Source organism: Ovis aries, chromosome X (genome assembly GCF_016772045.2).
Source record: "Ovis aries strain OAR_USU_Benz2616 breed Rambouillet chromosome X, ARS-UI_Ramb_v3.0, whole genome shotgun sequence".
NCBI classification, from domain to species: domain Eukaryota; kingdom Metazoa; phylum Chordata; class Mammalia; order Artiodactyla; family Bovidae; genus Ovis; species Ovis aries.
The window spans coordinates 79,098,559-79,122,886 of NC_056080.1; the positions used below are offsets into that span (position 1 = coordinate 79,098,559).

Genomic DNA, 24,328 nt, shown 5'->3' on the forward strand with positions numbered 1-24,328 from the left:
AGGTAGCTTGGGTGTTGACTACAGTTAAAGTTTGTATTGTTTAAAGTTTTCTATCACTTTATGGACTGATTTGGTCTTTTTTTAAAAAGGAATTGTCCATTTCACCCAGAATTTCAAGTTTATTGCATGATATTTATAATAAAACTTTATTATTATAACAGATGCTGTAAAACACATATAGCAGTAGAGAATGGTATAAGGGACCCAATATGCTTGGCAGCCAGCATCAATCATCTGCAGCACATGGCCGGTCTGGTTCCAATGTCCCCTAACCTTCCCCACATCTCTGCCAATGGACTAATGTGAAGGTAGTCCAGGACATCAGGATGTTTCATCTGTACGTATGTCAGTATGCATTTCTAAAAGACAAGGGATATTTTGTAAAATATAAACCCAAAACAATGATCATTCCTAAAAATTTAAATGTTTCAACAAGAGCAAATATCTAGTAATTTTTCACATTTACCTTATACAGTATTTTTTCTTCAGTTTGTTTGGATACAAATATGGTCTATATATTGTGATTTCTTTTATGTTCCTTAAGTCTTTTTTAATCAATAGGTTTCCCCTGCATCATCTTTTTTTTCTTTGTTTTGAAAAAAAAAAGAAAAGAAAAGTGTTTGTTGTGAAAAGAAAAAGCAAGTTTTGTATTTTTCAAGTTTTCCATAATATAGATTATGTTGAATTAAACAGTTTGATGTCATTTAACACGATGGGCCCTTCAACAGTTCTTTAAATTGCTAGTTACAGGTAGAAGCTTGATTAACTTGGTTATTTACAAGACTTCTACCTAGGTGACGCCATGTACTTCCATTAAGATCATAATGTTTTCTTTTCCTTTGTGCTGAGTTGGCAGTCATTGATGATCCTCACCTTCATTTACCCATTGAGGGTTGCAGAGGGGTAATTTTTCAAATTCTCTCATTCAGTTTCAGTTTATTACCTAAAGGACTTTCATATGGAGAAATGTTTCCTTGTCCAACATTTGCTTATCTTGAGGGAATCATATAACATATTTGCTGTGTCTTTACGTCATTTAAGTAGCTTTGGCATCTATAGTTTATACAGTTTTAATTTATATTGTTTATGTGTTAATTTTTTTCTTTAGTATCTGGTCATATTTTCGAAAAAAGCCTCTTTCATAAATGTTTTCAAGTAACTGGCATTTGTGTTTTGGCCTTACTCCTTTCCAGCTTTCCAACTCATTATTTCTACACTTATCTTCATTATTTCCTACCTTCTATTACCTAAGGTTTCCTATGATGTTCATTACCTAGCTTCTTGAATTTCTTGGGGGATTTAGATAGCTCTTGTTTTCTAACACATCTATTTCAGGATATATATTTCCCTTTGAGTACCATTTTGGCTCTTTTGCAGAAGCCATACTATCTAATTCTATGTATATTGCTTGAGAAATCTGTATGCGGGTCAGGAAGCAACAGTTAGAACTGGACATGGAACAACAGACTGGTTCCAAATGGGAAAAGGAGTACGTCAAGCCTGTATATTGTGACCCTGCTTATTTAACTTATATGCAGAGTACATCATGAAAAACGCTGGACTGGAAGAAACACAAGCTGGAATCAAGATTGCCAGGAGAAATATCAATAACCTCAGATATGCAGATGATACCACCATTATGGCAGAAAGTGAAGAGGAGCTAAAAAGCCTCCTGATGAAAGTGAAAGAGGAGAGTGAAAAAGTTGGCTTAAAGCTCATGATTCAGAAAACGATGATCATGGCATCCGGTCCCATCAATTCATGGGAAATAGATGGGGAAACAGAGGAAACAGTGTCAGACTTTATTTTGGGGGGCTCCCAAATCACTGCAGATGGTGATTGCAGCCATGAAATTAAAAGACGCTTACTCCTTGGAAGCAAAGTTATGACCAACCTAGATAGTATATTCAAAAGCAGAGACATTACTTTGCTAACTAAGGTCCATCTAGTCAAGGCTATGGTTTTTTCCTATGGTCATGTATGGATGTGAGAGTTGGACTGTGAAGAAGGCTGAGCGCTGAAGAATTGATGCTTTTGAACTGTGGTGTTGGAGAAGACTCTTGAGGGTCCCTTGGACTGCAAGGAGATCCAACCAGTCCATTCTGAAGGAGGTCAGCCCTTGGATTTCTTTGGAAGGAATGATACTAAAGCTGAAACTCCAGTACTTTGGCCACCTCATGCGAAGAGTTGACTCATTGGAAAAGACTCTGATGCTGGGAGGGATTGGGGGCAGGAGGAGAAGGGGATGACAGAGGATGAGATGGCTGGATGGCATCACTGACTCGATGGACCTGAGTCTGGGTGGACTCCGGGAGTTGGTGATGGACAGGGAGGCCTGGCGTGCTGCGATTCATGGGGTCGCAGAGAGTCGGACACGACTGAGCAACTCAACTGAACTGAACTGATATTGCTTGAATTATTTTTATAAGTTGACTAAATCACTCTGTTACTTATGCTATTAGAAATTTTCAATATATGCCCCCAAAAGAGCAAGTGTAAAATTTAGTTTTGAGAAGGATGTGAAGATGATGATGAAAGATGCATTATTTGTGGAAAGTTTCAGAGCCCAGGGGTATTTTGTTTTATTATTATTTTTATTAATTACAGAAGAGACAAACATATTTAACTGCTGGTGACAGAGCTGGGTTTATGCCAGGAATGCAAAGGAGTTTACTAGAAGATCAGTCACTATAATTGGCTGCATGTAACAGTCAAGGATTGTCCAGGAAAATAGAAAGAACTGTAAATACAACATGGAGAGAACGTAATGCAAGGGGTTGGTTACGAAAGTGGGAGGAAGCCAAGCAGGAAAGAATTGGGAAACCCAATTATTAGCAACACGAGGAAATCACTCACCTCTAGGATGGAAGGACAAAGAAAGGAGACAGTATTACTGGAACCTGGGTGTTGGATTCAACAGGATCCAGAGCCATGATGGGCCAAACTCATGGTTGAATGGCTGGAGCCATGAATATAGACCCACTGAAGGGCAAGAACCACCTGATGCAGAGGAAGGAGAAAAATCTTTGACTACTCTGTCATCCAGGATTCTAATTTCTTGCTGGTGTTTCTGGTGAGCTGAACCAAAATGGCAGCCAACTGTTGGCTAGTTTGTTTGCAGCCTGCCAGACTCGGCCCCTGTATAATCTAGAACAGAGCAAGGAAGAATCAGGGATGGATCTGGGAATGCATAAGCCCAGGATTGCCTCATTAAAATAACAGATTGAGTGAGAAAAATCAGACCTACATTGATGCAGGGAAGTATTAATAAAAATCAACATCCAGTCATCATCAAAAGAAGGGTTAGTCCAAAGTATTCAACTGAGGTAATGAGTTTTGGGGAGGAAGACCAGAGAGACAAAGTGCCATTCTTATCACATCATATCAAGGGTACATACTATCAACATGATTTATCACCATTGATATTTACCTCGATCACCTAGCTGAAGTAGTATTTGTCATGTTTTTTCCTCTCTTGAGCTCAGATGCAGAAATAAGGAAGAGAGGAAGACAGCACTTGGATCATGTCCTAGATAACCAGCCAGAAATCACTGCTAACTGTGGCTAACTTGTCACACAGATTCAGTTCAGTTCAGTCACTCAAGTCATGTCTGACTCTTTGCAACCCCATGAATTGCAGTGTGTCAGGTGTCCCTGTCCATCACCAGCTCCTGCAGTTCACCCAAACTCATGTGCATCGAGTCGGTGATGCCATCCAGCTATCTCATCCTCTGTCGTCCCCTTCTCCTCCTGCCCCCAATCCCTCCCAGCATCAGGGTCTTTTCCAATGAGTCAAGTCTTCGCATGAGGTGGCCAAAGTATTGGCGTTTCAGCCTCAGCATCAGTCCTTCCCATGAACACCCAGGACTGGTCTCCTTTAGCATGGACTGGTTGGATCTCCTTGCAGTTCAAAGGAATCACAAGAGTCTTCTACAGCACCACAGTTCAAAAGCATCAAATCTTTGGTGCTCAGCTTTCTTCACAGTCCAAATCTCACATCCATACATAACCACTGGAAAAACCATGGCCTAGACTAGAGGGACCTTTGTTGGCAAAGTAATATCTCTACTTTTTAATATGCTGTCTAGGTTCGTCATAACTTTCCTTCCAAGGAGTATGTGTCTTTTAATTTCATGGCTGCAGTCACCATCTGCAGTGATTTGGGAGCCCAAAAAGATAAAGTCTGACACTGTTGCCACTGTTTCCCCATCTATTTCCCATGGAGTGATGGGACCAGATGCCATGATCTTCATTTTCTGACTGTTGAGCTTTAAGCCAACTTTTTCTCTCTCCTCTTTCACTTTCATCAAGAGGCCTTTTAGGTCCTCTTCAGTTCAGTTCAGTTCAGTCGCTCAGTCGTGTCCGACTCTTTGCGACCCCATCAAGTGCCGCACATCAGGCCTCCCTGTCCATCACCAGCTCCCAGAGTTCACTCAAACTCATGTCTATCGAGTCGGTGATGCCATCCAGCCATCTCTTCCTCTGTCGTCCCCTTCTCCTCCTGCCCCCAATCCCTCCCAGCAACAGGGTCTTTTCCAATGAGTCAACTCTTCCCATGAGGTGGTGAGTCTTGGAGTTTCAACTTCAGCATCAGTCCTTCCAATGAACACCCAGGCCTGATCTCCTTTAAGATGGACTAGTTGGACCTCCTTGCAGTCCAAGGGACTCTCAAGCGTCTTCTCCAACACCACAGTTCAAAAGCATCAATTCTTCGGTGCTCAGCTTTCTTCACAGTGCAACACTCACATCCATACATGACCACTGGGAAAACCATAGCCTTAACTAGACGACCTTTGTTGACAAAGCAATGTCTCTGGTTTTGAATATGTTATCTAGGTTGGTCATAACTTTCCTTCCAAGGAGAAGCATCTTTTGATTTCATGGCTGCAATCTCCATCTGCAGAGATGTGGGGGCCTCCCAGAATAAAGTCTGACACTGTTTCCACTGTTTTCCCATCTATTTGCCATGAAGTGATGGACCAGATGCCATGATTTTAGTTTTCTGAATGTCGAGCTTTAAGCCAACTTTTTTCACTCTCCTCTTTCACTTTCATCAAGAGGCCTTTTAGTTCCTCTTCACTTACTGCCATAAGGGTGGTGTCACCTGCATATCTGAGGTTATTGATATTTCTCCCGTCAATCTTGATTCCAGCTTGTGCTTCTTCCAGGCCAGCGTTTCTCATGATGTACTCTGCATATAAGTTAAATAAGCAGGGTGACAATATGCAGCCTTGACGTACTCCTTTTCCTATTTGGAAACAGTCTGTTGTTCCATGTCCACTTCTAACTGTTGCTTCCTGACTTGCATATAGGTTTCTCAAGACAGGTGGTCTGGTATTCCCATCTCTTTAAGAATTTTCCACAGTTTATTGTGATCCACACAGGCAAAAGCTTTGGCATAGTCAATAAAGCAGCAACAGATGTTTCTCTGGAACTCTCTTGCTTTTTCCATGATCCAGCGGATGTTGGCAATTTCATCTCTGGTTCCTCTGCCTTTCCTAAAACCAGCTTGAACATCTGGAAGTTCACGGTTCACGTATTGCTGAAGCCTGGCTTGGAGAATTTTGAGCATTACTTTCCTAGCATGTGAGATGAGTGCAATTGTGCACATCTTTGGCATTGCCTTTCTTTCGGATTGGAATGAAACCTGACCTTTCCAGTCTTGTGGCCACTGCTGAGTTTTCCAAATTTGCTGGCATATTGAGTGCAGCACTTTCACAGCATCATCTTTCAGGATGTGAAGTAGCTCAACTGGAATTCTATCACCTCCTCTAGCTTTGTTCGTAGTGATGCTTTTTAAGGCCCACTTGAATTCACATTCCAGGATGTCTGGCTCTAGGTGAGTGATCACACCATCGTGATTATCTGGGTCATGAAGCTCTTTTTTGTACAGTTCTTCTGTGTATTCTTGCCACCTCTTCTTAATCTCTTCTGCTTCTGTTAGGTCCATACCATTTCTGTCCTTTATTGAGCAGATTACAACCAACAAAAAATATTCAGCCCTGTTTCCTGCAGTGGAACAGAAGTCTTCCAACATGGAAAACAATAAATGGGATCATGGTGTAAATAGAGAATCTATGGCAGTTTGTGTCCAACTTACGTGGACCCTGAATATCAGAGGAAGGGGTGTGAACTTTATGTTACACACTAAGTTGCTTCAGTCGTGTCAAGACTCTTTGTGACCCTATGGACTGTACTTTTCCAGGCTCCTCGTTCCATGGGATCCTCCAGGCAAGAATACTGGAGTGGGTTGCCATTTCCTTCTCCAGGAGATCTTCCCTACCCAGGGATCGAACCTGCATCTCTTATGTCTCCAGCATTGGCAGGCAGGTCCGTTTCCCCTGGTGCCACCTGGGAAGCTTTTCTTTTATGGGTGGTAGATAATTAAGCAGCAGAGTGACATGATCACACCTGGGCTCCTCTCATCCTCCCCAGTTCATTTTGGGAGTGGGATTTGGATCTGTTTTCTTATATACTATCCTCACCGTGTATGAGAAAGGCTTAGATGTTCTCACTTTGCGATGTACTTATGAATATCTCAAAAGAAGGGCCCATTTAAGCTCCCGTCTAAGAACAATCCTTTGCTCATTTTGAGATTAAGGTGTTTCAATAAGTCACACATTCAGTTCACCTGTGTTCTCTTTATTCTTTCAGGTCAAATTCCATCCAGTCACTGCTCAACATCATGGCCCAAAACCCTAGAAAGCATGAAGTCTTGATGAGGAGCTGAAAACACCAGTTGAGCATCTTCATTCTTCATTGTGTATTATGGACTCCCTAACCTATGGTCATGTGCACCATTGTATTTCCATCTGAATTCTGATTGTAGGCCTATTTTTGTGCCCAGGTATCTATCACCTCACTGTCTTGACCTCTCTGTTGCTAGAAGGGTGGATTTGCTAAACTAACACTGTCTCAGGTCCTTTTGACTTAAGCAAAAGTGAAACAGAAGTACTAAATACTTGTTTCACACACTCACTTTTCTGTAATAGTGACAGGAAGGCCAGGCCTGGAATTCAGACTGTGAGGGTACTTGTTTCTTGTGTACTGACATTTAACACATACACTATCATGGAAGGGCCAGAATGTTTATCTTAGAAGAGTCAAAGTTGTCTGTATCTTGGAGGTGCCAGAGGAAAGGCGCATCCATCCTTTCCTTTTAGGTAAGGACGGGGTTTTATACTTCTGGAAGTCATCAGAATATTGTACTCCTCCAAACCTAAATTGTCTTCCTATTGTGCCTAGTTGGTCCTTGCCTCCTAAATGCCACTTTGGTTATCCCAGAACGTGGAGGACACGGGCTCAGCTTGTCACTCTATGAGGAGCTCTTTCTTGCCATCATTTTGTTCTTTCATGGCAGTGATCAGATTTTGGGATTTTTTAAAGCTACCTATGGCCTAAAATGGTTCTGTCTCTGTTGGTGACGGAAGTGTCAGGCACCTCTCCTACAGCTGTTTGCAGAGGTGTGTTTGCGCCACTGCTCCTGTTTGTGTTTATGGTTGTGTTGACCTGTTGCATGTGCTACTGCCAAGTCACTTCAGTCGTGTTCAACTCTGTGCGACCCCATAGATGGCAGCCCACCAGGCTGCCCCGTCCCTGGGATTCTCCAGGCAAGAACACTGGAGTGGGTTGCCATTTCCTTCTCCAGTGCATGAAAGTGAAGAGTGAAAGTGAAGTCGCTCAGCCGTGTCCGATTCTTAGTGACCCCATGGACTGCAGCCTACCAGGCTCCTCCGGCCCTGGGATTTTCCAGGGAAGAGTACTGGAATGGGCTGTCATTGCCTTCTCCGGTTGCATGTATTGGGTGCCAAATAAAGTTGATCCAACCAGATTGCAGGAGCCATGAGTAAGACATTATCTAGCAAACACTTTCTGATCTCCCACGGAGTGCCAAGGACCATGGTGGACACCAAGACCACAGAGCATGACCAGTAACCCTTACCCAGAGGAGCTCACAACCTTGATAGCTTAGTTGCTCCAAAGTTTTGACTATTTTTCAGAGTTCTGATAAAGTTGGTTCTTACACTTTCTGCTTGAGTTTTTGAAGTTTCTGAGGTTCTACACATTTTCTTTTTAGAAAAATTGAAAATGTGATATCCATTCTCGAATAGTTGTAGTACACATCAGAGTGAGTTGGGTAGTTTCTGGATTTTGAGGAATTGTACGATTCCATTTAAGTTCTTGAATTTATCTACCATACATAGATTTGTTCTTAGAGTTTTCTTTTTATCTTTCCAACGTCTTCAGTGTAGGGCTTATAGAATTGTAGTTATAGTCAGTATTTCATTTCTGGTATTAGTCATTTGTCTTCTCTTTTTCGATTTTGTTTATCTGGCTAGAGTTTTATCAATTTTGTTGATCTTTCCAATGAACCAGTTTTTTTTCCCATGATTTTTTTTTTCCTCCTATGTTTCTAGTTTGTTTTCAGATTGCTTTGGGTAAAGTTTTCTCTTCTTTTTCTAAGTTAAGGTGGGAGCACAGATTACTGCTTGAGGTCCTTCTTCTTTCTTAACCTAAACATTAAATGCTATAATTTTCCCTCTTAACACTGATTTAGCTGCATGCCATGAATTGTAATACATTGCACTTTCCTTTTAATTCATTCTATTGCAGTTTCTGCTTCCTTGAGACTCTCTTTGACCTATGGATGGTTGTTTAATTTCCAAGTGTTTTGAGATTTTCTCCTCCTTCCATATTGCTTGATCTCTATTTTCATTCCTTTCTTGTCAGAGAACATACTCTGCATCATTTACATGTTTTCAATGTCTTTTGAGGAAATAGGATTCTATCTTGGTGGATGTTTCCCATGTACTCGAAATAAATGTGCATTTTGCTCTGGTTGATGCAGTGGTACTTAGATCCATAGTGTTTGTGAATCATGCAGGGCCCAGCCTGCCCCTTGGGCAATGGTTCAGTTCTCCATGCTTTTGGTGTTCTGCCTAGGGTGAAATTCCTACATGCACAGCTCAGGTCAAACTCAGGAGTTCCTACAACATGCTGGAATCCCTTGCTCATATTTGCTCTTCTCCACTCTCTGCCCTCACTCTTTGGCTACCAGGAGGCTCTCCTTCTGGTCCTCTCACTCTGAGTGGGGGTATTTAGTTTCCTCCCTCTGTCGTGTACTTCCCTTGAATGGATTCACCTAGATCATCAAGCTGTGAGGTAATACAAAAATAGCACAACAGTCACTTCTCACAAATTTTTTGTCTTTACAGAGAGAAAAAACGCCCTCCCTCAAAATTTTAGGTGTCTACCATGCTGTTATTGAGTCTTCCACCACAGGGTTACAAATCTAGACCTGGGGTTTTTGCTTCTATCCATGTTATAAATCCCTCAGATGTTCATGCTACTTTGCTTTACACCAGGGATCAGCAGATTTTCCCAGTAAATGGCTAAATTATAAATATTTTTGTCCTTGTAGGCCATACTTTCTCTGAGATAGATTTTAAATTTTATTTTTGTATTATATTCATAATAATGTCTTTAATGTATTCACATTTAATGTTTATGATTAATTTAGTTACTTAATTGATCAATTTACTTAATATTAAGGTTTAATTTATTTAATATCTGAGTGTTCATTGGAAGGACTGATATTGAAGCTGAAACTCCAATATTTTGGCCAGCTGACGTGAAGAGCTGACACATTTGAAAAGACCCTGATGTTGGGAAAGGCTGAGGCAAGAGGAGAAGGTGACGACAGAGGATGAGATGGTTAGATGTCATCACCGACTCAATGGAAATGAGTTTGGGTAAACTCCAGGAGTTGGTGATGGACACGGAGGCCTGGCGTACTGCAGTCCATGGGGTCGCAAAGAGTTGGACACGACTGAGCAAATGAATTGAACTGAATAGTATAACAGTAATTAGCTTATATTATATTTTTATAGTTAGTCTTTAACTCATGTTCTTTTTTCTTAGAGGGTCATTTTACATCCAGCATACCACAGTCTATGTAGCTGTCATATTTCCTTAAATTTCTCGTTGCAGGGACAGTTTCTCAGACTTTCCTCTTTTTTTGTTGTTTTTTTTCTCTCATGACATTGACAATTTTGAGGCATCCTGGTTAAGAATATTGTAGGGACTTCCCTCATGGTCCAGTGGTTAGGACGCTCTGCTTCCACTGCAGGGGGCGTGGGTTTGATCCCTGGTTGGGGAGCTAGGATCCTGCATGCTGAGTGGCCAACATAATTTAAAACATCAAACTAGGTTGTGGCAACCACGAGTCCCTCTTTATCCCTCTGGACTTTACTCTTGAGCTCCACACACTGCAGGACACTCTGGCTGTCCACTGAGTTAAGTTCACAGCTATTTGAATATCATGGTACTTTGCTCACCTTAAAGGACAATTTCATGGACTCCTACAAGAAAGCAGTGGAGTTCTAGGAAATAAATTACAGCCACTCTCAGTTCAGCACAGCTTCTGCAGACACTGGCGTTTACTCACCACAGGAGCAACTGCTAAAAGTCATTGTGAGACATGGAGTTACCACGCTAGAGATCATTTCTCCAGTTCCCAGAGGGGGAAAAGGGTGTCCTCAAGATCTTACCCTGGAGAGCCAGCTCTCCGTGCAGCCCCTCCGAGCTGGCAGGGGTTGGCAAAAAGGGTTTTGTGGAGGGAGACTGGGTAAGACCCAGATACAGATGGAGTAGGGGTAGAGTGGCCCTTGTCCTGAGCTCTGTAAACCTGGACTTTGGGTTCAACCCTAGAGCTGGCGAAATGGCCTGGGAAGCCCATGGTCAGAGCAAAGTGCCCTAGAATTGAGGATCCTCTACCTTAAGAATGAAGATCTCTGTTTATTATCTCTACAGATATTGCAATATATATGCTCATCTCTTTGGGAATGCTTCTGGCTCCTGACCCCTGGGCAGGGAGGCCTTGGCTCTAATCCAGGGCAGGTGGGTCTCTCTCTGAAGCTCTTCATTCAGATAACTGGAACCAAGAGTAATTTATCACTTTGTGAAGGATTAATCAAATGTGTTTCAAGTTCACTTCAAAGACAGTTCAAGTGATGAAAATATACAAGACACTTGAGGGCCATAGACCAGGTGCGAAATTCAGAATAGGACTTTAGGAGAGCAGAACACTTTGGAGATACTGTTAGACATTCTTAACCTATGTCTTCTGCTCTGTTACATATTCCTCTGTCATGTGGTGTTTACTACTCTTGACTGTGTGGCGGTAATTGTCAAAGCTGGGAAATGGACTCACATTGTTCTCTGTTTGCATGTGGGGAGAGAGGTGACACTTTCTGAGTAACAAATCTTTGAACCAGGAAAGCAACGCTTAACCTGCATGTGTCCTCCAGTCCCATCAGGTATTACTGATGTTCAGTCAGGGGAGGTAAGGGAATTTGAAATTTAAAAAGTCTGACAATGTACAGATGCCAACTTTAAAACACTGAAACAAGCAGAAACTGGGATGACCCAAGAGGGATGGTACGGGGAGGGAGGTGGGAGGGGCGTTCAGGATGGGGAACACGTGTATACCTGTGGCGGATTCATGTTGATGTATAGCAAAACCAATACAATATTGGAAAGAAATTCATCTCCAATTAAAATAAATAAATTTATATATTAAAAAAAAAAAAAAACAAGCAGAAAAGGATTCTGATCTGCAGACTGGTTTCCAGAGTGTTATATGGGATGCTGCACTGGAGCCAGAATTGACAGCATCTCCTAAGGGATGTTTCAAATTTTGCTCACACTGAGAACTGTTTCTAGCTCAAGTCTGGAAGCGTCACATGGGTGAATGACACCACCACTGCAGTTAGGTTTACTCCACTAGAAGAGAAGCCTCGCTAGCAAGGAGGGATGGAGTTCAAGCAAAAATCTTGACATGTTGATATGATACATTTATAAATGGTGAAATGATTACTGACATAGTATTAGTTACCACCTCCATCCTGTCACATTTCTTTCTTTCTTTTTTTTTTTTTTTGTGGCGAGAACATAGAAGTTCTACTCTCCTAGCAACAGTCAAGTATTTGATACAGAATTGTGAGCTATAAGCATCCTGCTGTACACTGGATTTCAAAACTTGTTAGTATTATAAGTGGGGGCTAGTACCCTGTGAACAATCTCTGCCTATTTCCCCATCCCCTAATTCTTGGTAAACACCACTCTTGTCTCCATTTCTCTGTTTGTCCTTTTTACTTCTTAAATTTATTTTTATTTATTTATTTTTTTAATGTTTGGCCTTGCTGCTCAGCATGTGGGATCATAGTTCTCCAACCAGGGATCAAATCCATGCTCCTTGCATTGGAAGCACAGAGTCTTAGCCACTGGACTGCCAGGGAAATCCTGGTTTGTCCTTTTAGGATTCCACATGTAAGTGACAACAACTGGTATTTATCTTTTTCTGTCTCACTTATTTTACTTAGCATAACACCCTCAAGCTCCTTCCAAGTTGTTGCAAACGGCATGATTTCCTTCTCTCACATGGCTGTGTATTGAATGTGTCACATCTTTATCCATTCATCCACTGACGGACACTTAGGTTGTATCCACATTTTGGATATTGTGAACAATGATGCAATAAATGTAGGACTGAAAATATCTTTCTGATATCCTATTTTCATTTTCTTTTGAAAATACACTCAGAAGTTGAGTCGCTGTATCATATGGTAGCTTCCTTGATTGTGTTCTTTGATGCAGAGACATTTTCTCTTTTTAATTTGATGAGGTCCAATTTATCTGTGTTTTCTTTTTTTTTCCTCTGCTTTTGGTATCATATCCATGAAATCATTACCATCTAAAATATTTCTAGATATATAAATAAACACAGATAGGAAGTACACATATAATTCTTTGCTCTGTCAAAAAAGAGGTCCCCAGAACCAATGACTCTTCAGTACCTATGAGCACAATTAGTGTACAGATCTAGATTTGTCAACACCATTTGATAATAAAAGGAATAAAGGCTCCATGGAAAAGTGGATGATTCTAGAATTGGGTTAGGAAATATGAAAAATGAGCCTGGAGCATCTTTGTAGGGTGTGGGAAAAAAAAAGTGCTCAAAAATGTTTAAAAAACGAAGCAACATTTCCAGGGGTATGACAAAGTTATTCACAAAGGGAACTGACAGGAAGAGCTCCCAATGGCCAATCTGAGAACAATTTGAAAATGAAAATATATAAATTTGTATTGGAGTTTAACCCAAAGTGTAATATAAATACCATGAGTCCATACTGGGAAAAATTAATGATTTCTTAATTACACAAACAAAGATAGGCAAATCTCCCACAGAGAAAAATTCCAGTTTATGCAGACACTCCCACTTCTAGAAAGTGGAGCATAACTCCCTACCCGTGAAGCATGGACCGTCCATCATCGCTTTCCTCCAAAGAGGACAGTATGGAAATGGGGCATAATACAATCACTTTATCGCACAGACACCTGACAAGCACTACCTCAGCCAGATGATCAATGAGAGCATCATCAGTGATCAATTGTGCTAATAGAATATACACTTGATATGATGTGATGAGAATGAGATTTTTATCAGTAATATTCCTCTGGCAAACTCGTAATCCAAGATGAGGCATGAGTACAATATCAGACAAATCCCAATCAAGGGACAGGGACATTGTACAAAACATCTACTGAGTACTCCTCAAAACTGTCAATATCATCCAAAACAAAGAAATGTTAAAGCGAAGGGGAACCCAAGGAGACATTACAACTAAATGTTAGGCTGGTTTCCTGGCCAAGATCCTGGAGTGGGTAAAACCTATAGAAATCTGAGTAAAGTATGGGCTTTAGTTGATAATAAATAATGCATCAATACTTCCTCATCAATACTTTCTCAATAATTCCTCAGTAATAAATGTATCATATTAATGTAAGATATTAGTAATAGGGGAAACTGGGTGAGGGTATATGAGAAGTCCACGATTTTCACAAATATTACTCAAATCTTAAAGGGTTACAACGGAAAAGCTCCAATTAAAGTCTATTGACAGTTTCAAAATAATTTTTTAAAAAAGACAAGGAATCTTTGGGGAAAAGATGCTGAGTATGTTTAAAAAGGGAATAGAAAGGAAACCAAATGCAAGCACACAGAACCTGTAAGTGTGAAACAACCCTTCCTAAATTATCTTCAGCTGTTCTTCTCCCTTAACCTCCAACCCCATATAATATACTAACTGGGCCTCTTCCACCACAGAAACATCTCTGGATCCACTTTTTTCTCAAGTCCCACAAACACTGCCCTGATCCAATCTCATAGATGCTTTGCCTGGATGTGGCAAGAGCCACCACCTGAGGCCAGGGGTAGACCTGGAACCCTGTATTGCCCCAAATCCACTTTAAGATGTCTGCCAGTGTTATTTGCCACAGAAGAAGTCTGGCAAGTTCCAGCAGGGGTCAGTGTCTTGCCAAAGATAAAAGAGTCCAGAGCAAACCTTCAGATGTGCATACATGTGAGCATGCTCAGTCGCTCCGTCATATCCGACTCTGCGACCCCATAGACTGTAGTCCCCCGGGCTCCTCTGTCCGTGGGATTTCCCAGGCAAGAATACTTGAGTGGACTGCCATTTCCTCCTCCAGAGTACCTTCCCACCCAGGGATCAAACTCGTGTCTCCCACATTGCAGGCGGATTCTTTAATACTGAGACTCCAGGGAAGCCATGAGGAAACACAGGGCCTTCTCAGAAGAGCAGAACATTCACTGAGACTCCTTAAGCCAGGGGAGGCGCCTGTCCAATCGCTGATGCCCTGGGCAAGATCAGCTTGGGAACAGGGTGGTGTGTTTCTGCACAGAGGCTACTGCAGAAGATGCTGGATCCTGGAAATGACCTCCAGATAAGTCAGTGGGGGCAGGGAGCAGTTTGGGCCTCCTAGCAGCCAAAGGCCTGAGGTTCTTATGTACCCAGAGCAAGAACCCAACCACACCTAACAGTCATATCCAATAAGGGGCATGAGGAGTACCTGTTATGAGAGCTGTCACGTATCCATCCTGGAGTGAAACCCAGGGCTGTGGTCCTGGCCTTGGCCCCAGAGCACGGATGTCCTCATGGAGGCCGGGGTGGCAGCTCACCTGCAGCAGCATCTGCTCCCCTCTCCCTCTCCTGGCCAGTCCCAGGAAAGTCAGATGGGATCTCCAGGGGCTTGCTGCTTCCACCTCTCTGCGGCAGCCGACCCTCTGTGCAGCCTGCACCCCTGGGATGCCAGATTCCTCTCCTCCCTGGTTCCTTTTCGAATCCCCACTGGAGTCTGTGGCCTCTGGCACCTAGGAGAGCGTCCTGGGTATGATCCCTGCCATCTGCTAGAGCCTGTCCTCTGCTCAAACAGCCCGACTGGCTCCTAGCTGGCTCTGCGGGTGGCTGACCAGACACCCCTCTGCCTCTCTTATTCAGGCTCAAAAGCCATGACCTAACAGTCACAGTCAAAAACCCTGCATTTACTCCAACACGTGGGATTCACAGGGAATGGTCTGATACACCTCAGGATTATACAGATGTGCCCCGCACATCCATGGCAATGATTACTACTGACCCACCATGAGGAGACTCGCCCAGGGGCTGCGTCAAGTCCTGCGGGCTCAAGCTGAAGCACCGTGGAAGGGGATGCTGCTCTGGGACTTCCAGATAAAGATACACACGTGAGGTCATCAGGACCAGGGCCTAAGCTGTTCTCAGTGGGGGGCCGGAGAGGGGGCCAGGCAGGACAAAACCCAAGGCTAGGTTCTGAGGGAGAGGGGGCACTGTGGGCAGCAGTGGTGGGAGGCCTCATGACTCTGGCCCATGAGGAGTATGCTCCCAACCCCAACAGGGACCTTTGGCAGCTGGCTTCTGTCCTCCCGATGGAGACTGAACAGAGCCCCGAAGGGGCTGACAGTGCCTCTCACCGGGGGTGGTGGCAGGCTGTGGGTGGGGGTGGGTGGAATTCCTGCAGCCAGCTCCCTGTGGGCCAGCCTCTCTCAAGGGTCAGAAGTGCAGGACTTTAGTCCCTAGGAGAGAAGCCTCACTCAGAGTTGTCTATGTCTGTGTGTTGTCCTCACTTGATGATTAACTCCCAGGCACCTGTGTCCCTTCAAAACAAATGGTCGTGACAAAAAATGCTTCTTTTCCAAATTCACTGGTCACGGGTCATCACATGACCCTTTCAAAGTGAAGAGGCCTGGCAGGGCTGTGTCCCCATGTGTGCAGGGAGAGAGGAAGACAAGAAGTAACTGAACACGTGCTGCTGCTAAGTCGCTTCAGTCCTGTCTGACTCTGTGCGACCCCATAGACAGCAGCCCACCAGGCTCCTCCATCCTTGGGATCCTCCAGGCAAGAACACTGGAGTGGGTTGCCATTTCCTTCTGCAATGCATGAAAGTGAAAAGTGAAAGTGAAGTTGCTCAGTCATGTCCGACTCCTAGAGACCCCACGGACTGCAGCCTACTAGGCTCCTCTGTCCATGGGATTTTCCAGGCAAGAGTACTGGAGTGGGGTGCCATTGCCTTCTCTGACTGAACACCTGACATCTCTCCAATCCCACACTGCCTACCAGATGCTCAACAAAGAGCAGCAGTTAGAACTTATAATGACAAAATCTCCTGTTTTGGGGAAGACAGTGTGAGCAGGTCACATGGGTCTTGAAATTCTCAACCATTTCCAAGTGTCCACTGACTATGTGGCAGGTGCCATGTATGTAGCCAGAATCACATCTTCTGTTCCTGTTGTTCTCTGGCACTCAGCAGGGAGAGCTGCCCCTTCAGCCCCCTGCACCCGCCTGCACACCGGACTGCAGTGACCTCACCACCTCCTGAGGCCGGAACTCGCTCCTGTCATTTGATGCCAGGCACAGCCTTAACCTGTTGAGTCTCTGCTGCCTCCACACTTCTGAACCCGCCTGAAGCCAGGGACGCTGGTGGATGTTGCATCTTTATTCTTTTTTTTTTTTTTAATATCACAGCAAAAGAGACACAGATGTATGGATGCTGCATCTTTTCTGGCTAGTACTTATTTCTTTTGTCATTTGGATCTCAGACTCTGATCTCAGATAAATTAGAAAAAGCAGTCAAAATCGCTGCTCTGTGCGTTTTCCTCTTAGAGGTTATGTTATTCAACCTGGGTGTATGTGTGTGTTTGAGGGGTGCGGAGCTGTGTCTTTCCCACCTGGGAATCAAAGTTCCCAGGATCCAGTCACCCAGCAGGATTTCTCCACTTAGCAGCTTCTCTTCACTCATTTCATCCCTCTGATATCTAGAGCATGGGCACAAGTGGCCAAAATAAAGTCCAGATGACCAAATAAATGGTCATTTCAATATACTTGGTAATCTGCTTTCCCAGGACAGAGAGTAGAGGGCCAGCCCAGGGAATACTGGGCCATACTTCAAAGCAACATTTGCTCTTTTCCAGGATTCTGAGCAGATGGTGGGGCAGTGGTAAAAAACACCTCCTTTGCCCCTGTGGTCGACAGCAGTGCAACAACAGTCAGGACCCCTTCCTTCCTGCCCGAGAAAGAGATCTCTCTCTGTTTTATCCAAGATGCAAAAGGATACCTCACAGCAATGATTTGTTTCAGACTTTCCCGTCACCCCGAAGACACACTGTCTGCAAGTCTGAAGGAGCCACCATGCAGCCTCATCACAATCACCTCCCACAGAAGGAACCCAGCTTCCCAAAGCCCCAGAACGCCCTGGCTCAGACATTGACATTGCAGCGTTCCTCTAGGAGCCCGAGAGCCTCGCCCTGTGTTGCCTGGTTTAGTGTGACTAGGGGACTTATCTCCACCTTCTTCGTGTTGCTACGGCTCCTAGATCATCGCTCAAGGTGTGGGGGGTGTCCGGCTTCTCCCAGTGTCCCCACTGCTAACCCAGCCTTTCATGGAGCAGTGGCTCCATAAAGGTCTTTGGAATACACGAGCCGGTGAGCAGGGGGCTCAATTCATTATCCGCTAATTCCTTAAATAACCCAGGCAAATCCAAATGAACAAGACATTATTTAGTTTTTGAAAATGACACACGAGAAGGACAGAACCATGAATTCACTACAATTACTTTTATCATCTCTTCCATCATCAGTATTACTGCCAAGTAAGCTCACTTTTCCAAAACAGTTCTAATTCCCATTCCATTGCATCCTGTTCAGGACCACAAAATACCATGGAAGAGTCTCCAATCTCTTTTACAAAACAGCAAAACTCTTGCTCACAATCTGGGTAAGCGCAAATGCACTGTGATCAGCATCATTCACGAAGCTGAGACACTGAAGTTTATTTAGCATTCTATGAAAACAATCAAAGTTTGAAAATTTTCTAAGGAGAACTGGGGAATCTCCATGTCATCATACAGAAAGCAAATGCAATGAAGCTATACACTGGTTCCCCAAACTGCCCCAGGCCCTCACTTCTGAGAAGGCTGACCGCTCCCTCTTCAATCTCAGAGCGAAGGGTCACCTGGATGCTGCTCTGGCTCAGTCCGCCTCATCGTCCTCCCTTGCAGCCTCTGCAGACTGCAGTGGGAAGGCCCTCAAAGCCCTTTGTTTGACCCTGAGCAGAAATGCCATGATTTCCCACTTGCTGGTCTCCGCATAAGCCCGGGGACCCCACAGGAACTCATAGCGAGCAGGGTGGCTGTAAGGCACCTGCCGGTACTCCAGGTACCCCTCCTGCACCCACACGTGGGTCAGAAGCGTCCTGGGCTCCCCAAAGATGCAGTGCACACTCCCAGCATACACACCCAATCTGCTGAGTGCTCCCCAGACCTTCTCCTCAGGGGCACGGTCTCCATTGCGCATGATCAGGTTGAGGACCAGCACCAGGAGGCCGGCCTTGGGGATGCTCTGCCCACTGCTCAGCATTGCGTTGCAGCTGAGGCCCAGGATGGAGACCATGATGTAGATGTGCTCCCTGGGGTCCACCTCCTTCACTTCCACGCCAAAGACCAGCTGCAGGCACTGCGAGGCTTGGCTGAAGACCACCGGGAAGTACTCCTGGTTATCCCTGAGGACCTTATTCAGCATTTCCGCCTGGGAGGTCGGCTCCTTGGCTCGATACTTGAGGAGCAGGAACTTCATTAGGCTAGCTATCATCTCATTCAGCGCTTCCTGGGGCAAGGACTCCCCAGTGCCTAAGGAGGACACTGTGGGGGAGGAGGCCGAGGCAGATGCAGCCACCCCTGCCTCAGCCCCCAAGAGCTGCGCATTCACCGGGCCCTGGGCCTCGCCAGGGTCCTGAAAATCTTCCTTGGGCTTGCTCAGCTCACTCATCTTGACCACGAGCGTGATGCCTGGGATCAAACCACAGACAGGAGTCAGCCAGGGTGACAGATGGGGACCACGGGCAAGGCTGGGGGAGAGAGGGGCTGTGAACAGCCTCAGCTGAGCACCACACCCTGGGCGGACTGACACAGGCAACTTACAGGTCTCCTCTTGAGGGGTGCTCTCACACCTCACAGGGGCAAGCCTCCGGGGCAGCCAGTCCCCTGGCTACCGGAAGGAGGAAGTGAGGTGGCTCCGCAGGGTACAGTCAGCACAGTCCAAGATTTCCGAGGCTGACAAGGTGAGGGATTAGGCCCTTGGGTGGTCCCTTCTGTTCTGGGGTGGGGAGCCCCCAGTGCACATTCAGGGTACCCTCCTTACCTTGACTCTGGGTACTGCCTGCACCTTCTCTGCCCTCTGACCTCAGGGCACGAGCCTCAGTCCTCTGCCTTCCCCTCCTGGTTCCTGCAGCTCCTGTGAGAAAAAGGGAGGGGGCAGCTCGGGGGTATCCTGTGGCACAGCCCTGAGCCTTCTGTGACAGTACGAGGGGTGGACTCTGTGAGGTCCCCCCCAGTTGTGTGGTGGGAGGTCCCCTCAGGGCTCCCTTGTAGTGCTCACCTTGCCCCTGGCACCACCTGTTCCCTCCCCTCTGGGGGCCTGCATGGAAATTCAGAACCAGATCCCAGCCTCAACAGAAAGCGCTGAGGGGCTCCACATGCTGCCGAAACTGCCCAGGGCTTCCTGTGGGTCCTAGGCTGGGGACATGCTCGGTCCTCAGCTCCTCCTCACGTCCTGCCTGGCCTCCCAGCACTGACCACAGGGGCGGGGGTCTGCTTAGTCCTCCCTCGGGTTTGGGGAGTTCAGCCTCTGCCGACCTGAAGCCTCTGCCCTCCGCCCAAATAAACCTCACCTCCCGGGGTCCCTAAGCCAGAAGTCAAGAAACTGCTCACCCCGCTCTAGGGCCTCCAAGAGTCCCCACAAGGGCTAGGATCCCTGCCTCCCTGTTGGGGTCTTTCCGCTTCAGTCCACCCTCGCATGCAGCCTGGCCCTCAGGCAGGACCGGCGATTGTCCCGTCCGCCATTTTGAGACCCTGCCACTTTCACAAGATCCCCAGTCTCTCTCAGACCAGCATGTAAGAAAGGCAGACAGACAGAATGTGCTCCCAGGGCCGACTACAGGGGCGGAGATCTGTGGGGATCCGTCGCTCCTCATGCAGGGTCCCCTCAGTCCTCCTTCAGGCACCTCACCTGCCTCCGGCCGGGACCTGGGATTCTCGCCTCGCCCCAGCTGAAGCCCCGCCCCTTATACCAGGGCCCCAGTCTCTCCAAGACCCGGATGTCAGGAAGTCAGACCATGCCTGCTGCGCTCATCCGACCCCACAGTTGCCCTGGACTGACAGCAGAGATGAGCCTCTCTGAGGTACCCTCTGATTGGGGTTCAGGGTCCTCTAGTTCCTCCTCAGGGTCCTCAACCTGACACCCCACCGGACCTGGGAATCGGACCACCTAAGGCCCCGCCCCAAATGCAAGGTCCCCAGTCTGAGATCCCGACTGACCGACTCAGGAAGTCAGCCCCCCTACCACGTCTCCAGTCTGAGATCGGATATGAGGAAGTGAAACCACGCACTGTGGGCTCATCCTACCCCAGGGCCGCCAAGGACCAACAGCAGCTACAGGCTTCTCTGAGGTCTCCTCTGATTGGGGTCCAGAGTCCGCTCAGTCCTCCCTCAGGGTCCTCAACTTGAAACTCTGGACGAGCTGGGCTTCTTCCCTCTGCTCACCCGAGGCCACGCCCCCTTTCCCAGGTCCCCAGTTTCTCTGAGACCTGGATGTCAGGAAATGCAGCATGTGCTCATCCACCCTCTGTGTTCCCTGAGCCTTGATGTGAGGGTCCCGCCTCGGGTCAACACTAGGGGCATCCCTGGACCTGCCAGGGCTCAAGATGAGGTCCCTGAGGGATGATAAAAGGTAACCCCACTGATCCCTGCCCCTGCTGTCAGCCCTGGGCCACCCTGGTGGTGGGATGAGCACTTGGCAGCCTGTTCTGACTTCCGCATCTGCATCTCAGAGACATTAGGCAACTGTTAGAAGGGGCAGGGCCTCAGATGGGAAGAGGGGAGATCTTAGTTCTTTTGAGGGTCAAGGTGAAGACACTAAGGGAAGACTGAGAGGACGCTGGACCCCAGAGCAGAGTGGGGTCTGGGAGGACCTAGGGCAGATGAACCATGGTGCATTTCCTGACATCCGGGTGTCAGAGAGACTGGGGACCTGACATAACGGATGGGGCACGAGTGGGGAGAGGAGAGAATCGAAAGCCCTTACACAGAGACAGGTTGAGGTCCCTGAGGGATGACTGAAGGGACCCCAAGTGAAGACTCTAGGGACCCCAAGGTAAGACTGATGGAACCCCACAGATCTCAGCCCCTGTTATCGGCCCTGGGAGCCCTTGGGGTGAGAAGAGCACACTAGGTCTGTCCTCTCTTCCTGAGTTCCGGGTCTGTGAGTGTGGGGACCAGGTGTGAGGAGCAGGGACCTCTTCCCACCTTTCCTAGTGGGGAGACGCCAGAGCCTAGGTCCTACCGGAAGTCAAGGTGAACACCCTGAGTGAGGACTGAGGGTAGTCAGATCTCAGACCAGAGGGAACCTTGGTAGTCCCCAGGCAGGACAACTTCATGCCGCATTGCCTGACATCCCTGTCAGAGAGACGGGTGAAAGCAGCAGAGCCTCCTGATTGCAGACAGCACACTTGCAGATCTTGCCTGGAGTACAGGCTCCATGTGAAGATGGACCGCGAGACAGTTAGACCCCAACAGGGAGGGACTTGGCCCTTGCAGGAGGGTCTTGGAGGGCCCAGAGCAGGGTGGTGAGCAGGGTGAGCAGCTTCTTGACATCTGGCCTAGGGACCTCATGAGGTGAGGTTTTTCGGGTGGAGTGCGGATGTCTTCAGGTTAGCAGAGGCTGGACACACCAATCCCGATGGAGGACTAAGCAGACCCCTGCCTCTGTGGTCAGTGCGGGAGGCCAGGCAGGACGTGAGGAGGAGTTGAGGACCGAGCATCTCCCCAGCCTAGGACCCGTGGGATTCCCTGGGCAGGTGTGGCCTCTTGTGGGGCCCCTCAGCACTTTTTGTTCAGGCTAGGGTCTTGTTCTGAGTTTCCTTGCAGGTCCCCAGAGGGTAGGGACCGGGTTGTACCAGGGGAAAGGTGAGCACTGCAAGAGAGCCCTGAGGGGACCTCCCGCCACACAAAACTGAGGGGACCTCACAGAGTCCACCCCTCGTACTGTCACAGAAGGCTGAGGGCTGTGCCACAGGATACCCCCGAGCTGCGTCCTCCCTTTCTCTCACAGGAGCTGCAGGAACCAGGAGGCGAAAGCAGAGGTCTGAGGCCCGTGTCCTGAGGTCAGAGAGCAGAGGTGGTCCAGGCAGTACCCGGAGTCAAGGTGAGGAGGGTGCCCTGAGTGTACACCAGGGGCTCCCTATCCCAGAACAGAGGGGACCCCACATGGGCCTAGGCCCACCACCTTGTCAGCCTTGGAAGTCTTGGACTGTGCTGACTGCACCCTGGGGAGACACCTCACTTCCTTCTTCAGGTAGCCAGGGGACTGGATGCCCCGGAGGCTTGCGCCTGTGAAGTCTGAGAACACCTTTCAAGAGGAGATGCATAAGTGGCCTGTGGCCGCCCAGGGTGTGGTTTTCAGCTGAGGCTGTTCACAGCCCCTCTCTCCACCATCCAGGCCTGTGGTCCCCATATGTCCCCATCTGCCCCCGCCCCCCTCCACGGCCTCCCTCCTGCCTCAGGCTGTGGTTTGATCCCAGGCATCGCGCTCATGGTCGACATGAGTGAGCTGAGCAAGCTGGAGGAAGAACTTAGGACCCAGGCCCAGGGCCCATTGGAGGCGCAGCTCTTGGAGCCTCAGGCAGGGCAGACTGCAATTGCCCAACCCCCTTAGTGTGTGTCCGTAATTCTCCCACTGTATCTGTGTCTCTCTCAGTGTGTGTGTCCCTCTTAGGTTGCATGTCTTTGTGTGTTTCTCTCAGTGTTTTTTGACTCTCTGAATCTGTGTGTCTGTCTCAGTGTGTTGTCTCTCTCAGTATGAGTGTGTCTGATTCTCAGTGTTTGTATTTGTTTTCTCTCAGGACTGTGTGTTTCTCCCACTGTATGTGTATGTCTCTGAGTGTGTGTGTCCCAGAGAGTTTGCCTCTCTGTGGGTCTCTGTGTGTGCCTGTCTGTATGTGTGTTTCTCTCAGTGTGTTTTGACTCTCTGTTTGTGTGTCGCTCTCAATAAGTGTGTCTCTCTCAGTGTGTGTGTCTCTCTCAGTGTGAGTGTGTCAGATTCTCAGTGTTTGTGTTTGTTTGCTCCAGGACTGTGTGTTTCTCCCACTGTACGTGTATGTCTCCCAGTGTGTGTGTCTGTCTCAGTTTACATGTTTCTGTGTGTCTCTGTGTGTGTCTCTCGGTGTGTTTTGAGTCTCGAATGGGTGTGTCTCTCTCAGTGAGAGTGTGTCTGATACTCAGTGTTTGTGATTGTTTGGTCTCAGGAATGTGTGTTTCTCCAGCTGTATGTGTATGTCTCTCAGTGTGTTTGTCCAAATGAGTTTGCCTGTCTCTGTGTCTGTGTGTTTCTCTCAGTGTGTTTTTAACACTCTCTCAGTGTGTGTCTCTCTCAGGATGTGTGTTTCTCAGTGTGTTTTTGTCTCTTTCAGTGTGTGTCTCTGTCAGTGTGTCTCTCTCATTGTGAGTGGGCCTGGTTCTTAGTGTGTGTCAGTATTTCTCCCACTGTATGTGTGTGTCTCTCAGTTTGCATGTCTCTGTGTGTCTCTGTGTGTGTCTCTCAGTTTGTTTTGACTCTCTAAATGTGTGTGTGTCCCTCTCAGTGTGATTGTGTCTGATTCTCAGTGTTTTGGGTGTCTTGCCCTCAGGAGTGTTTCTCTTCCTGGATGAGGGTGTCTCTCAGTGTGTATGTCCCTTTCAGTTTGCCTGTCTCTGTGTGTCTCTGTGTGTGTCTCTCAGTATGTGTGTCTCTCAGTGTGTTTTTCTGTCTCTCTCAGTGTGTGTCTTTCTCAGTGTGTCTCTATCATTGTGTTTTTGTAGCTCTCTCAGTGTGTGTCTCTGCCAGCATGTTTCTCTCATTTTGAGT

General features: G+C 46.9%; 1 protein-coding gene and 1 pseudogene across 4 annotated transcripts; both read right to left on the minus strand.

Moving 5' to 3' along the window:
• Positions 1–17,917: 17,917 nt before the first annotated feature.
• Positions 17,918–20,955, minus strand: LOC106991972 (melanoma-associated antigen 10-like). Of its 4 annotated transcripts, XM_042241861.2 has the most exons (4): positions 20,438–20,465; positions 19,571–19,663; positions 19,351–19,482; positions 17,918–19,218 (listed from the first exon to the last, which is right to left on the minus strand). In XM_042241861.2, exon 4 carries the CDS (start codon positions 19,196–19,198, stop codon positions 18,404–18,406), a length of 795 nt encoding a protein of 264 aa, XP_042097795.1. In that variant the 5' UTR covers positions 19,199–19,218; positions 19,351–19,482; positions 19,571–19,663; positions 20,438–20,465; the 3' UTR covers positions 17,918–18,403. The 4 variants fall into 4 exon arrangements, with proteins under 4 accessions (XP_042097795.1, XP_042097797.1, XP_042097794.1 ...); XM_042241863.2 differs by lacking the exons at positions 19,351–19,482; positions 20,438–20,465 and adding an exon at positions 20,833–20,955; XM_042241860.2 differs by lacking the exon at positions 19,351–19,482.
• A 1,033-nt stretch (positions 20,956–21,988) lies between these two features.
• LOC114112640 (protein EOLA1-like) overlaps positions 21,989–24,328 on the minus strand; it is a 28,971-nt pseudogene continuing 26,631 nt past the window's right edge.

Coding starts and splice junctions, on each gene's coding strand:
- LOC106991972 (XM_042241863.2), bottom strand. CDS start 19,198: ATGAGTGAGCTGAGCAAGCCCAAGGAAGATTTTCAGGACCCTGGCGAG.